This window comes from Balaenoptera ricei, chromosome 6, assembly GCF_028023285.1.
Source record: "Balaenoptera ricei isolate mBalRic1 chromosome 6, mBalRic1.hap2, whole genome shotgun sequence".
Taxonomy (NCBI): domain Eukaryota; kingdom Metazoa; phylum Chordata; class Mammalia; order Artiodactyla; family Balaenopteridae; genus Balaenoptera; species Balaenoptera ricei.
In genome coordinates, this window is record NC_082644.1 from 115764834 (window position 1) to 115777258 (window position 12425).

The window sequence follows — 12425 nt, forward strand, 5'->3', positions numbered from 1 at the left end:
TGATGCCGTCGTCCTCCTCAGTAGGCAGGAAACCACATGCCTCGTAAAGTGCTCTGGTACTTGGTAATTCGTTCCTTTTTTATTTCACTTTTGGAAGCTTAGACTGGATTCTAGATTTTTTTTTTTTTGACTTTTAACTCAGTTGTACTAAGTTTGTCATTTTCACATCTCTAAAGATACTAGGAGTTCAGTCTTTTGTATTTTAGTTCCCAAGGGTGAGAGTGTCATTTGAGTCTTCTTCATAAGAAACGTTCAGCTAATGAAATGTGATTTATGTGATTTCTCCTTCTGAAGTGGCCAAAACTTTCTGAGAAATAAATGTATTATTTTAGAAACAGTAGAAATTTCCTACTGTTCCGGAGATAACTAAAATCCTGTATGAGGCTATTTAAGATAGCTCAGCATACCTTCCCCCGCCACCTGGGGGCTGCTGGCAGAATCATACGACAGGAGAACAAGCCCTCTGTATACATTATGCACAGCAAGTTCATCTCATCTCGCAGCTGTAGTCGCATGGAGCCTGTGGTGGTGTGCCAAACGCTTGGTTTCGGTCCTTTGTGGTTGTGATGTCAGTGTGCACGTGGCTGGGCATGAGTGTGCCGGGCCACCCAGCCACCCAGTTGTGAACAGTGCAGTGTGTGCTTGTCCCTGAGGCTGTCTGTGGGTGCTCGGGGTCTTCGTCTGCCTTCCGATACTTTGTCACCAGGGCATCATCGTTACCGACTCACAGCCTGGGACCCACATCTTGGAGACAGCTGGTAGTTTGCCACCGTCGGAAGCTAACTGTGTCCCCTGCTCCCTCTTGTCACCCTCTCGAATTACATCAGGTACCATTCTTTGCTGGAACTGGGGGAGAAGCGTAAAGGCATGTTGGAGAAGAGTTGTAAGAAGTTTATGCTGTTCCGTGAAGCGAACGAGCTACAGCAGTGGATCAACGAGAAGGAAGCGGCCCTGACGAACGAGGAGGTCGGCGCAGACTTGGAGCAGGTCGAAGTGCTGCAGAAGAAGTTCGATGACTTCCAGAAGGTACGGAAAGTTGTTCAGAGACTTGGTTCTCTTGATTTTTGACTGCGGATTACCAGAATGAAAATTCAGAGATTATATTTCTTCATCTCTGTAGCCATTTTTAAACGAGTTTAATCGAAACTTTTCTCACACCAGTTTAGTTTTGAGGAAATACATGCAGTTTTTTCTACATGTTGTTTTAAGAACTTTCCTAAACCTAACATACAAACATGTGTAAAAGTAGTTTTTCTAATTGGGGTTAAATTCACGTAACATAGAGTTAACCATTTTAAAGGGTACAATTCAGAAACATTTAGCTCATTCACAGTGTTGCACTACCATCCCCTCTGTCTAAAACATTTTTCATCACTTTAAAGGAGACCACAGACCCATTAAGCAGCCACTCCTTATCCCCCCTCCCGTCCCCCCCAGCACCTGGCAGCCACCGAGCTGCTTCTTGTCTCTGGATTTATGTATTCTGGACATTTCCTATAAATGGAATCATAGATTATGTATTTTATGACTAACAGCTTTCACAGAGCATAACGTTGTCAAGATTCATCCTTGTAGATGGATCAGTGATCTGTTAACTGTTTATGGCTAATGCTCCATGGTGTGTATATACCACATCTTGTTTATCCATTCCTCAGTTTAAAAGTATTCTTGGGACTTCCCTGGTGGTCCAGTGGTTAAGACTCTGCACTCCCAATGCAGGGGGTGTGGGTTCAATCCCCAGTCAGGGAACTAAGACCCCCGCATGTCGCACGGTATGGCCAAATAAAAAAGTATTCTTATAACCAATTCACATGGGTGGGGGGCTTTTCTCCCAGAGTGGCTAGCATTAAAATTTCATCACAGTTTGAACATGTGTCCTGTCCCCCACAAAGAAAGGTTTTTAAAAAATCTCCAACCAGAATAATGGACTTTTAAAAAATATTTATTTATTTATTAATTTATTTATGGCTGCGTTGGGTCTTCGTTGTTGCGCGTGGGCTTTTCTCTAGTTGCGGCGAACGGGGGCTACTCTTCGTTGTGGTGCGTGGGCTTCTCATTGCGGTGGCTTCTCCTGTTGCGGAGCATGGGCTCTAGGTGTGTGGGCTTCAGTAGGTGTGCCACACGGGCTCAGTAGTTACGGCTTGGGGGCTTAGTTGCTCTGTGACATGTGGGATCTTCCCGGACCAGGGCTTCAACCCGTGTCCCCTGCATTGGCAGGCGGATTCTTAACCACTGCACCATCAGGGAAGTCCCAGTAATGGATTATTATTAACTACAGGTAGTTCAGTAAACATGAGACAGACCGTCTCCAATGCCGTGCTCTTTTCTTACTTCCTTGATAGTGACAATCAGGATTTTCTGATTTAGGTGACCGTCAAGGAGTAGAAAAACTATTTATAAGATACCTATTGGACAGAAATTTATATATTCAATCCATAGTTTATGAGTATCTGTTGCTCTTCTTTGAATTGCTGTTGTGGGTTTTAGTTATTATGTCTTTTTCTTTGAAGGATCTCAAGGCCAATGAGTCACGGCTGAAGGACATTAACAAGGTGGCTGAAGACCTGGAGTCCGAAGGTCTGATGGCGGAGGAGGTGCAGGCAGTGCAGCAGCAGGTGGGGGTCTGGCCCCTGCACGGTGTCTGTTAAGGAAGCAGCTTGGCTCCCCCTTCATCCTACGTAGCCCAGCACGCGTGCTCCGTAGCACAGAGTGTGGCCAGGGCACAGGTTCTCTGTGTGACCTGCACTGTCTTGGTTACCTTTGACGGGAGGGAAAAACAGCTCTCCTCCTTATGCCCATTAAATATTGTGGAAGTTGTTGAATGTTTCTTTAGCCCTTAACTAGTAATAAATTCATGCAGTTCCATAAATAAAAAAAAAGGTATTACATAGAAACACTTGGTCTCTCTATAGACTTTAAGAAGTTCCTCTGGCCGGTCAGGCTGCCTGTCTTTTTGTAATTCTCTCCCGTGTCTCCAGGTTTGACATGACAGTGATGAGTGTAACTTAGAAGTGTGTATTTCCTCTAATAATCGAACTGGTTTTCTTCTCTGCTTGTAGGAGGTGTATGGCGCGATGCCCAGGGTAAGTGTCCAGTGCCCCATGTGGGACTTGAACTTGAGAAGGATTAGATCCTGGGAAGAGTATAAAGTCAAGAACCTCATAAGGATTGCTGTTCTTGAACCTCAAGAGATGCCTTTTGTGTGTAAAAATCTGTGGAAAAGAAATAGAAGTTGGTCTCTATTTGCCATCCTCCAAAGATCAAAAGAGTTTTTCTCTGTTCAGTGACCTAGAACTTTTTCCACAGCAGTTCTTTAGGTTTGTTTATGCCTCTTCAAAGAATCCTCTGAATATGACATAAAGAAAAGCTGGACATTTTATTAAATTTCCTCATTGTCTCCATTTCTCCTACTGCATTAAAAAAGGAAGAATTTTTCTCTGCTATTTGTTCGCTTCGTGTCCCTCGAGCAGCCTTGCAGTTCGCTGTCAGCCAGTGTTGAGTTCTGAGTCACAGAGGGAATTGCTGTTCCAGCTGATTCCTCTGTGAACTTCCTGTCGTCCAGAGGGAAGGCTGGGGCTGCTTTGTTTTGTGCACAGTTGCCTGGCTGCCTAAATGCCTCCTTTTTCTTTGAATAGGATGAAACTGATTCCAAGACGGCCTCCCCGTGGAAGGTAAGAGCTTCTTTGCAAATTATTATTTCCAAAGGTTTTCCAGGAACAGAAATACTTTACGTCCTTTTCTGGCGTGCCTGTTTTCTGAGTATTTAGGCTTGTCTGAGCCTGTGGTTGTTTCTGGACTTGTTTGGCCTGGTGTCGTTCTGACCCTGGTGTTGTATTCTTGGAATCTGTCATGCCTTGAAATGTGATGCTTAATACACAGAAGCAAAATGTCTCCCTGCAGATGCTCAGCACAAATTCAGTTAGGTCGAGTTTATCATGCACCGTCGCTGCCAGGGTATACAGTTGGCCCTCCACATCCGTGGGTCCACATCCTCGGACTCAACCAACCAACAATTGAAAATACTAGCATCCGATCCATGGTTGGTCGAATCCAAGGATGCAGAACCCGCCCATACAGGGCGCCGGCTCCAAGGGTCTTGAGCATCTGTGGATTTTAGTACCTCGGGGGGTCCTGGGATCATTCCCTCTCGGGTACCAAGGTTACAGGGGTGACTGCAGTTCACAGAGGTCACACTGCATCGTCAGGCATGGTCCCACCAATAGGACTACAGCCCAAAAGGACACATGAAGTGAGGATGAAAAGGAGCGTAAACTCCACTCATCGTCTGCCTGACCGCTTTCTCCCATGGCCTAAGAAAGGCTTGAGAGAAGGTCCACATCCTGACGAGACACATAAAGGGGGGACACCAGATGTTTACCAGCTTCAGTGGACATTATTCCAGAGAGATCCAGGGGTGGTGCTTGACCAGGGTGGGCATAACTTCCAGGAGGACAGGGGATAAGCTTTTTCATGTGAAGCGTTTATAGCCATGATTATGGAACTAGTTGACTAAATGCCAATTCTAGCATCTTTCCTCCTGACCCAGATCTTCAGGAATATGCCACTTGAGTTATAGGCAAGCTAGAAAGAGCAGATTTCTACTTTATGAAAGTACACCTTCCTAAAATCTGAAGAAAGCATGAAAATCTAAAAACAAAAAGGCTCCCCGCACCGGTCCCTAGGTTGGTACTTCTCAGCCCTGTCATGAGGTCTGACCTGTTGTGAGAACCTAGGCTGCAAGGGGTTTGTTTCTTTGGCCTCCTTATCGCTCCAGGCTCTGACCATTCTGCTTATTAAATAGGCTCCAAATTGGCAGGGAGGGTGCATTTTTCCTTGGATTCCGCTTTCTCCCCTTTTCTCAATCTTAATTTTCGTTGCGTGGCAAAAATCAGTCATTGGTGACGCGAATGAGCAGCAGCCTTACCTACCTGATCTCCTGCCAGAGTTCTTCTGGTAACAGGTGTTTTTTCAGAAATGTATTTCAGATGACTTTACAAACACCAGTCAGTACCTCCTGTTTCTGAAAAGGATTGGAAACAATGCGTGTCTGCTTTCCGAGCCCTGTACGCACCCACACTGGTTGAACATGCCATTGGGTGTGTCACAGGAACATCCTAGGAGCCTAACTTCGCTGCGTCCAAGCTCAGCTCCTCCTTCTCTTTACATACTTGAAGGTTACGAGCATCACAGTGCCTGCCAAGTAGGGTTTCTTTCTCATAAAACTAGGTGGGCTCTGAGATCCCAAAGGGCGTTTGATTTTTGGAAGTGACTACATTGATGAGAAGGAAGCGAAGTCGCCAGTGTATTTTCTTTTTCATCTAGTAAGGCTCTTGCCCTCAGTTCAAGGGGGATACTGTTAGAAGGAACCACAGTCCAGTAACCATAAACAGAAATGAAGTTAGTGATGTCCTTGACTATTTAAATAGTCCCAGCTGCCAGCATTTGTTCAACTAAGTGTGTTTTCTGGACTGTTCTCCTGTAGTAGGGACAAGAAAAAGACACCAATCAGTAGTCTTTGAGCCTTTTTTTTCCTGTCCAACCAGCCATTTTAATTGTGGTTTTCACCACTCTTTTCACTCTTCGAGTAAAATGAATCATTGAGTTGGGTGTGATTGTGCACTTGGGTTTCTGCCTGACTTTCTAGTTGTTGATACTCTCATTGCTGCTCTGCTCAGAAATTTGATGGTATCCTTTTACAATCATTTTGGTGGACATTTGGGACGTAATTAATGGCACTTGCATCTCAGATTTCTCTCTTAATCAGCAGACACTTGATTAGTTTGCTCTTCTGCTTTCCTCCCCACATAGTCTGCTCGCCTGATGGTTCACACCGTGGCCACCTTTAATTCCATCAAGGTAAGAAACCATGGCAGCTTTCCTTGTCTTCCCCGGTCTCCTTCATTGTCTCCTTCTCCTGTCTTCAGCAAGGCTCTTGTCCTAATTAGTTGTATGAACTGTAGCACTTGTCACTCTCCTGGGCCCGAGGGTGTCCTGGCCAGTATTACTCTCTTTGTGCAGCAGGAGGCTGTGCTCAGCTTGCCTGGTCCTGGCGGTGAGCCTGGTGAGCTTCTTCCCTCACCCCCAGGAGGGCCCGGAGCTGCGAGGAGCGTATTGTTGGAAGGCAGTCACTGCCTTTCTTGCCTCCTTTCTGGACCCCGAGCTGGTTTGTCTCCCCAGTACGAGGTCCTGTAGCTGTGCTGCGCTCCTTGGGCTGCTGCTGCCCGGCGATACAGCCGTGCGGGGTGTCGGGGAGCAGTAGACTTGGGGACTTGTCCACTCGGTGGTTGTTAGGAAGCAGTTGCTCTGAGGCAGGCACCAGGCTAGGCGCTGAGAGTGAAGATAAGTCAGCTGCGTCTCTCCTACTGCTTCCACGGTGATTCCAAGTCAGGTGTTGGTGGAGTGTTTGCGCCGTGGCGTCCAGCGAGCTGTGGCAGGGTCTGGCTTTCTGGACTTTTGCTGTCGTGGTGTGCTCAACGACTGAACTAGGAAGCTTGGAAACAGGAAATCATCTGTGCCCCAGCCTTTCCTTTCACGTTAAGCCACCAGTCCTCTGGTTCTGGCCCTTCTCCCAGAGCCTGGTGTGGCTGACGCTTTGCTGCCCTCCCCCAGGAGCTGAACGAACGCTGGCGGTCCCTGCAGCAGCTGGCCGAGGAGCGGAGCCAGCTCCTGGGCAGCGCCCACGAAGTGCAGAGGTTCCACAGGTGAGGGTCGGCCGGGGCTGGCAGGGGAGGAGCAGGCGACAGTTGGGTTCCCGCCGACGGTAACGGCTGGGTCTTGTCGATGGTTGTGCTCTGGCACCTGGTGGACGCTCTCAGTCAGTAATGCTAAGCGGATCAATTTGTGTTCCTTGCTGTTTAGAGCTGTTGGTGGGCCACTGACACATGTGCTGGTGCCAGTGAAATGAAGTTTCCCTACTTGACCTGAGGTTAAGGCAGCCGTACTCAGCACTCATTAACTTGAACGTGTGTCTCACCTACAGAGATGCTGACGAAACCAAAGAGTGGATCGAAGAGAAGAATCAGGCTCTAAACACAGACAATTATGGCCACGACCTGGCCAGTGTCCAAGCCCTGCAGCGCAAGCACGAGGGCTTTGAGAGGGACCTCGCGGCGCTCGGCGACAAGGTGAGAGCATGGGGATGGGGAGCCGCCTCCCCCCGATTCCGCCCGAGGCTGAGCCCCCTCCTTTCCTGCTGCTCACCGCTTTCTTCCCCAGGTGAATTCCCTTGGGGAAACAGCCGAGCGCCTGATCCAGTCCCACCCCGAGTCGGCAGAGGACCTGCAGGAGAAGTGCACCGAGTTGAACCAGGCGTGGAGCAGCCTGGGCAAGCGCGCCGACCAGCGCAAGGCCAAGCTGGGCGATTCCCACGACCTGCAGCGCTTCCTCAGCGACTTCCGGTGAGAAGCCGGCTCGCTGGCTCTGGGCCAGGGGCCTTTCTAGCTGGATTAAATGCATGCCTGGATCTAGCACTTACAAGGCTTAATCCTGGGAATTCCCTGGCGGCCCAGTGGTTAGGACTCGGTACTTTCACTGCTGGGAGTCCGGGTTCAATCACTGGTTGGGGAACTGAGATCCCACGAGCCACACAGCAAAAAAAAAAAAAAAAAAAAAACAAAAGAACTTAATCCTAAAGAAAGGCATTTGCGTTTGAAGCTGTAGAAAACTTAACCACAGCTACTGTCTGTAAGAACCTGTTATTCTATAGGGTGAGAAGATCTTAGTTATAAACCTGTTCATTTTTCCTCTGAGGAATTCTTGATTTTTTCTTTTCTTATTATTTCAATAAGACAAACAAGAAGCTTTGAAATACTTTGCCTGGAGTTCTAGCCCCATTCAATAGATTAACTAGATTAACCCTAAATAACCCTCTGAGATAAGAATTATGTAGTTCTCTCTTTTCCTGGGCAGAAGTCCTGCTTGCCAGGTAGCGTAATAGCCATTCCTCTGTGGATCTGGTTTCCAGGGACCTCATGTCTTGGATCAATGGAATCCGAGGGTTGGTGTCCTCAGACGAGCTAGCCAAGGATGTCACCGGAGCCGAGGCCCTGCTGGAACGGCACCAGGTAGGTGGGCCTGCTGAGCAGCAGAGACGTGGTGGCCCTGCCAGGCCAGGAGGACCTTTGCAGCTGACGTGAGAGTGCGCAGCTCCTGCCAGTTACCTAATCCCTTCCCTCCTCTTGGCAGGAACACCGGACGGAAATTGACGCCAGGGCTGGCACTTTCCAGGCCTTCGAGCAGTTTGGGCAGCAGCTGTTGGCTCATGGGCACTACGCCAGCCCCGAGATCAAGGAGAAACTACAGATTCTAGATCAGGAGCGTGCAGACCTGGAGAAGGCCTGGGTGCAGCGCAGGGTGATGTTGGATCAGTGCCTTGAGCTGCAGGTGCCCGTGCTGGCCAGTAACTCCCTGTTTGCCGCGGGGTTTCTGGCCGGGTGTCCGGTCGCCGCAGGCTCTGTCTCCTCACTGGCCTCTCCCCTTCTCAGCTCTTCCATCGGGACTGCGAGCAGGCCGAGAGCTGGATGGCCGCCCGGGAGGCCTTCCTGAGCACCGAGGACAGGGGCGACTCGCTGGACGGCGTGGAGGCGCTGATCAAGAAGCACGAGGACTTCGACAAAGCCATCAACGTCCAGGTGAGGCCTTGTGCCTTTCCAGGTGGACAGCTTCTGTCTCTCTGTTGGCGTATTCTCCTTTCCCTTCCCAGTGACTAGAGAAAAAAATAGTTACTGTGTGCTTAACTCAGCTGCAGAGCTCTGGTAGCGTCCTCAAATGAAAATACTTGGTGTTGACTACGGAGGAGGCAGCGTGGTCCCCACTGGGTCCAGTGTAGAGCTCTGCAGTCTAGGAAAAGTGACATGCGTTAATCGTTTTTTAAACTTTATATATAAATTCTGGCATTTCTGAGGTTTTGTTTGTTTGTTTGAGGCATGCTTTTAAAAATGTTCATATTATCCAATTTGTGTCTTTTTCTATGTTATTTATTTAATTTTGGCTGCGTTGGGTCTTCGTGGCTGCGTGCGGGCTTTCTCTAGTTGCGGAGAGTGGGGGGCTGCTCTTCGTTGCAATGCGCGGGCTTCTCACTGCGGTGGCTTCTCTTGTTGTGGCACACGGGCTTAGTTGCTCCGCAGCATGTGGGATCTTCCCGGACCAGAGTTCAAACCTGTGTCCCCTGCATTGGTAGGCGGATTCTTAACCACTGCGCCACCAGGGAAGTCCCATTTCTGAGGTTTTAATAACAGAGATGCCACAGGGAAAAAATTTTATACCGAAAGTGAAGAAAAACAAACTTATGGGTAGGTAAGTGAATCCATGAACGTAAACCCAGAAAGATGCAAAACTCTTAGGCTTATAAACCATTTTGTTGAAAATCGGACAATGTTTTCGTATGAAACCTAATTTTGTACGTGACGTCTGCTGGTGCTCAAGCCCCGACCCCACCCCAGCGTGACCTGGAATCTTCTTGAGTTAAACTCTACTCTAATAATGATTGAAATCAAGCTTTCCTCTGGCTTTTTACACTCCTGCTTCTAGAGTGTCAGTGTATTCTGATCCCGTCACCAGCTAGTCACCCAAAATAACCATTCTCTTCTCGAGACCTGCAGTCCAGGCAAGGCAGAGTCGTCTTGCCCGCCTTGACCTCACGCCTCTGTTTGCTGACAGGAGGAGAAGATCGCCGCCCTGCAGTCCTTTGCCGACCAGCTCATCGCCGGCGGCCACTACGCCAAAGGCGACATCTCCAGCCGGCGCAATGAGGTTCTGGACAGGTGGGTGGTCTGTGCAGCCGACGGGTCTTGCCGCCCTTGTGTGAGCGGCCCGGCCTGTCTAGTTCTGTGGGGTGCTCACCTTTGCTCTCGGTTTCACTTTCTCAGGTGGCGACGTCTTAAAGCCCAGATGATTGAGAAAAGGTCAAAGCTGGGAGAATCGCAGACTCTCCAGCAGTTCAGCCGGGATGTGGATGAGATTGAAGCTTGGATCAGCGAAAAATTACAGACTGCAAGTGACGAGTCATATAAGGATCCTACCAACATCCAGGTGAGCTGAACAGATTAGCTGTTTATCTCCGAAGTAGCCTGTGTTATTGAGTTGATCTTGTTAAAATAAGGTATCTTTAAAAGAGGGAGATACCTCTAAGACAACTTCCTCGTACCCCCAGTGATGCCAAGAAAAAGTATTTTAATAAGATGAACCGGTGGGAAAGCCTCACTTAAATGATGAGAGCCATTTCAGAAGCCTCTTTTTTCATTTGCCTCTGTTGAAACCATGTCTGCTATTAAAGAGTCTGCAGAAAAGGCCCCCTTGTATTTGCTGTTCCTGAATGCTCACCTTCCCAGGGGAAGTATGACAGCAAAATGAGTTTCTGTTGAATAGCTGATATGCATATTCACATAAGTGTACTGAACTCTTGTTATTTTAATCTATTTTTGTAGCTTTCCAAGCTGCTGGTAAGTTTTATGTTTTTTTTTTTAAGAGTTGTAGTTAAACGAGCTCCAGTGTTTGTGCTCTTGTGTGTAGATTCTCGTAATTGTAGATTCTGCCGGTGTCTCCTCATCCACGCTTTTCATTTCTAATCATCCATCAGCCTCCATTCAAGTGTCCCCGTGGGATGTGGCTTTCTCTGTTGTAATTAGCCTGCAACCTTTCATTCCCCCTCTCCCCTCCCAATTTATCACTTAGGCAAGTTCTGTACAGTGTTTGATTTGGGGGGCAGTAGTTGACTGCTTTCTTTTAAGAGGTGTGCTTCTTTTAAAAAATGAAATAGCTTTTTCTGTGTAAACTTGGGTTCCTCTTGCTCTGGGCTCGTGGCTCTCGGTGGACTAGGGCAGGGCCAGGTGTGAGAGTTTCGTTGCCCACGCAGTCTGGCATCCAGAAGTGCTGGTCACTGGAAAGGGACAGCTAGAGATCCACAGAGAGGCAGGTGATCTGCTTCCTAAGTCTAAGAGGAACTGGGGGTGAGAAGTTAAGATAAAAGTGAACATTACCCAAGGGGCAGTGAAAGAGACTTTCCAGTCAAAATGTAGCTTAGAAGTTGCCTAAATGGATGGAAGAAATGAAGAAATAGAATGGATGGGAATTGAGCCAAAGAACGATCAGAACAAGAAACAGAAGAAGAGGGGCTTTTGTCAGGGTGCGTGGGCATTTGAGACTCTTTTTGTTTCTGTAGTTGGGCTTGGGCACAGAGTTGGTGCAAGGACGCTTCATGTTGGTGCTGCATTTCGCCAGCCACATGGCTCCATCTTTTGACAGTTGCTGCCCCTGAAATGAAACATTTGATGCAGAATCCTTCCCCAGTTGTACTGCTTTTTTCCTTTTAGTTCTTTTTTCCCCAGATCACATTCTTGCCTGCAACCCTGCATTTTTCACCCAGAACTGCCCCACAGCTGCATCCTCCCACTTGTCTCCCGTGGTGCCCCCCAGCCTCAGATGCCCATCATCCTCCCAGCCCTCTCTTCTAGCAAAAAGAAATTCTTACCTACAGTCAAGCCTGGATTTTGACAAATCCAGCAGTTTTGATTGATTGCAGCTGCCAGATGAGAAGCCGGCAAAGCCAGGGTTTGCGGCAGCTGTAGCCTTCTCTGTCGACGGAGGGGAGGCTGGCCCTCGGATACCTTATTTCATAGTGCCTGCCACCTTAGGTGATGAGAGGGCCATATGTGTGTTATTAGTTAGAGCTGTTTTCCACTAAGGAGAAAGCCGTGGATGGAAATTGATGCGCAAGTAGATTCAAAACTACAGTTGGCCGTTACCAGCTCCTGCAAAATGTTAGAAAGTGTATAATTCTAGGATTTCACTCACAGATAGCTAGTCCAGCTGATTTAGGAGTTGACTCAATTCACCTACTCCTGAGCTGGTGCATTTCCTGTCTCCCAGCTCGGACCTTCTGCTGAACTTCCATCAGACTGACCCCTGAAGTATTTTGCACAGATTCTGTGATCACCTTCTATAAAAATGTTGACACTTGCCCCTAGTTCCTCAAGTCTGCTACCACTCCCTCCCTTCTGAGAACCCCTTCTCCCTGAAAGGACAGAGCCTAGCAGGACCTGGTTTCGAAAGGTTTGTGGCAGGGTTTCTTTGGTGTTTTCAGAGCAAGCACCAGAAGCATCAGGCCTTCGAAGCAGAACTGCACGCCAATGCGGACCGGATTCGAGGGGTTATCGACATGGGCAACTCCCTCATTGACCGCGGGGCCTGTGCCGGCAGCGAGGACGCCGTCAAGGTACGCCGTCCCCCAGCTCCCCTCCTCCTGGCCCGGGAAGAAGAGGGGGCTGGATTTGACTTTCAGCATCACCGTCAGCTTGATGATGACCCTGGAATGCAGTCTTAGGAAAATAAACAGAAGACTTCTGGCTGTGTTGCTGAGGGGATGCTAGTGAGAGTGGCTCCTGGGAGCATCTTCCATCCTCCTCTGTGAGGGGCATCAGGTCGGCTTC

At 48.5% G+C, this 12425-nt stretch overlaps 1 protein-coding gene across 7 annotated transcripts in view; it reads left to right on the forward strand.

Annotated features, from left to right (window-relative positions):
- The window catches only part of SPTAN1 (spectrin alpha, non-erythrocytic 1), a 60223-nt gene that overhangs the window by 31293 nt on the left and 16505 nt on the right, over positions 1–12425 (forward strand). For 4 of the 7 annotated variants that reach the window (XM_059925766.1, XM_059925759.1, XM_059925764.1 and 1 more), the window contains 15 exons: positions 828–1026; positions 2511–2615; positions 3060–3083; positions 3636–3671; positions 5809–5856; positions 6610–6701; positions 6980–7124; positions 7216–7397; positions 7964–8063; positions 8185–8382; positions 8484–8630; positions 9658–9761; positions 9867–10029; positions 10425–10439; positions 12080–12211. In XM_059925766.1, coding sequence (XP_059781749.1) covers positions 828–1026; positions 2511–2615; positions 3060–3083; positions 3636–3671; positions 5809–5856; positions 6610–6701; positions 6980–7124; positions 7216–7397; positions 7964–8063; positions 8185–8382; positions 8484–8630; positions 9658–9761; positions 9867–10029; positions 10425–10439; positions 12080–12211 — 1690 coding nt within the window. The remainder of the gene's footprint in view (positions 1–827; positions 1027–2510; positions 2616–3059; positions 3084–3635; positions 3672–5808; positions 5857–6609; positions 6702–6979; positions 7125–7215; positions 7398–7963; positions 8064–8184; positions 8383–8483; positions 8631–9657; positions 9762–9866; positions 10030–10424; positions 10440–12079; positions 12212–12425) is intronic. The other 3 variants (XM_059925760.1, XM_059925765.1, XM_059925762.1) reach the window with 2 other exon arrangements.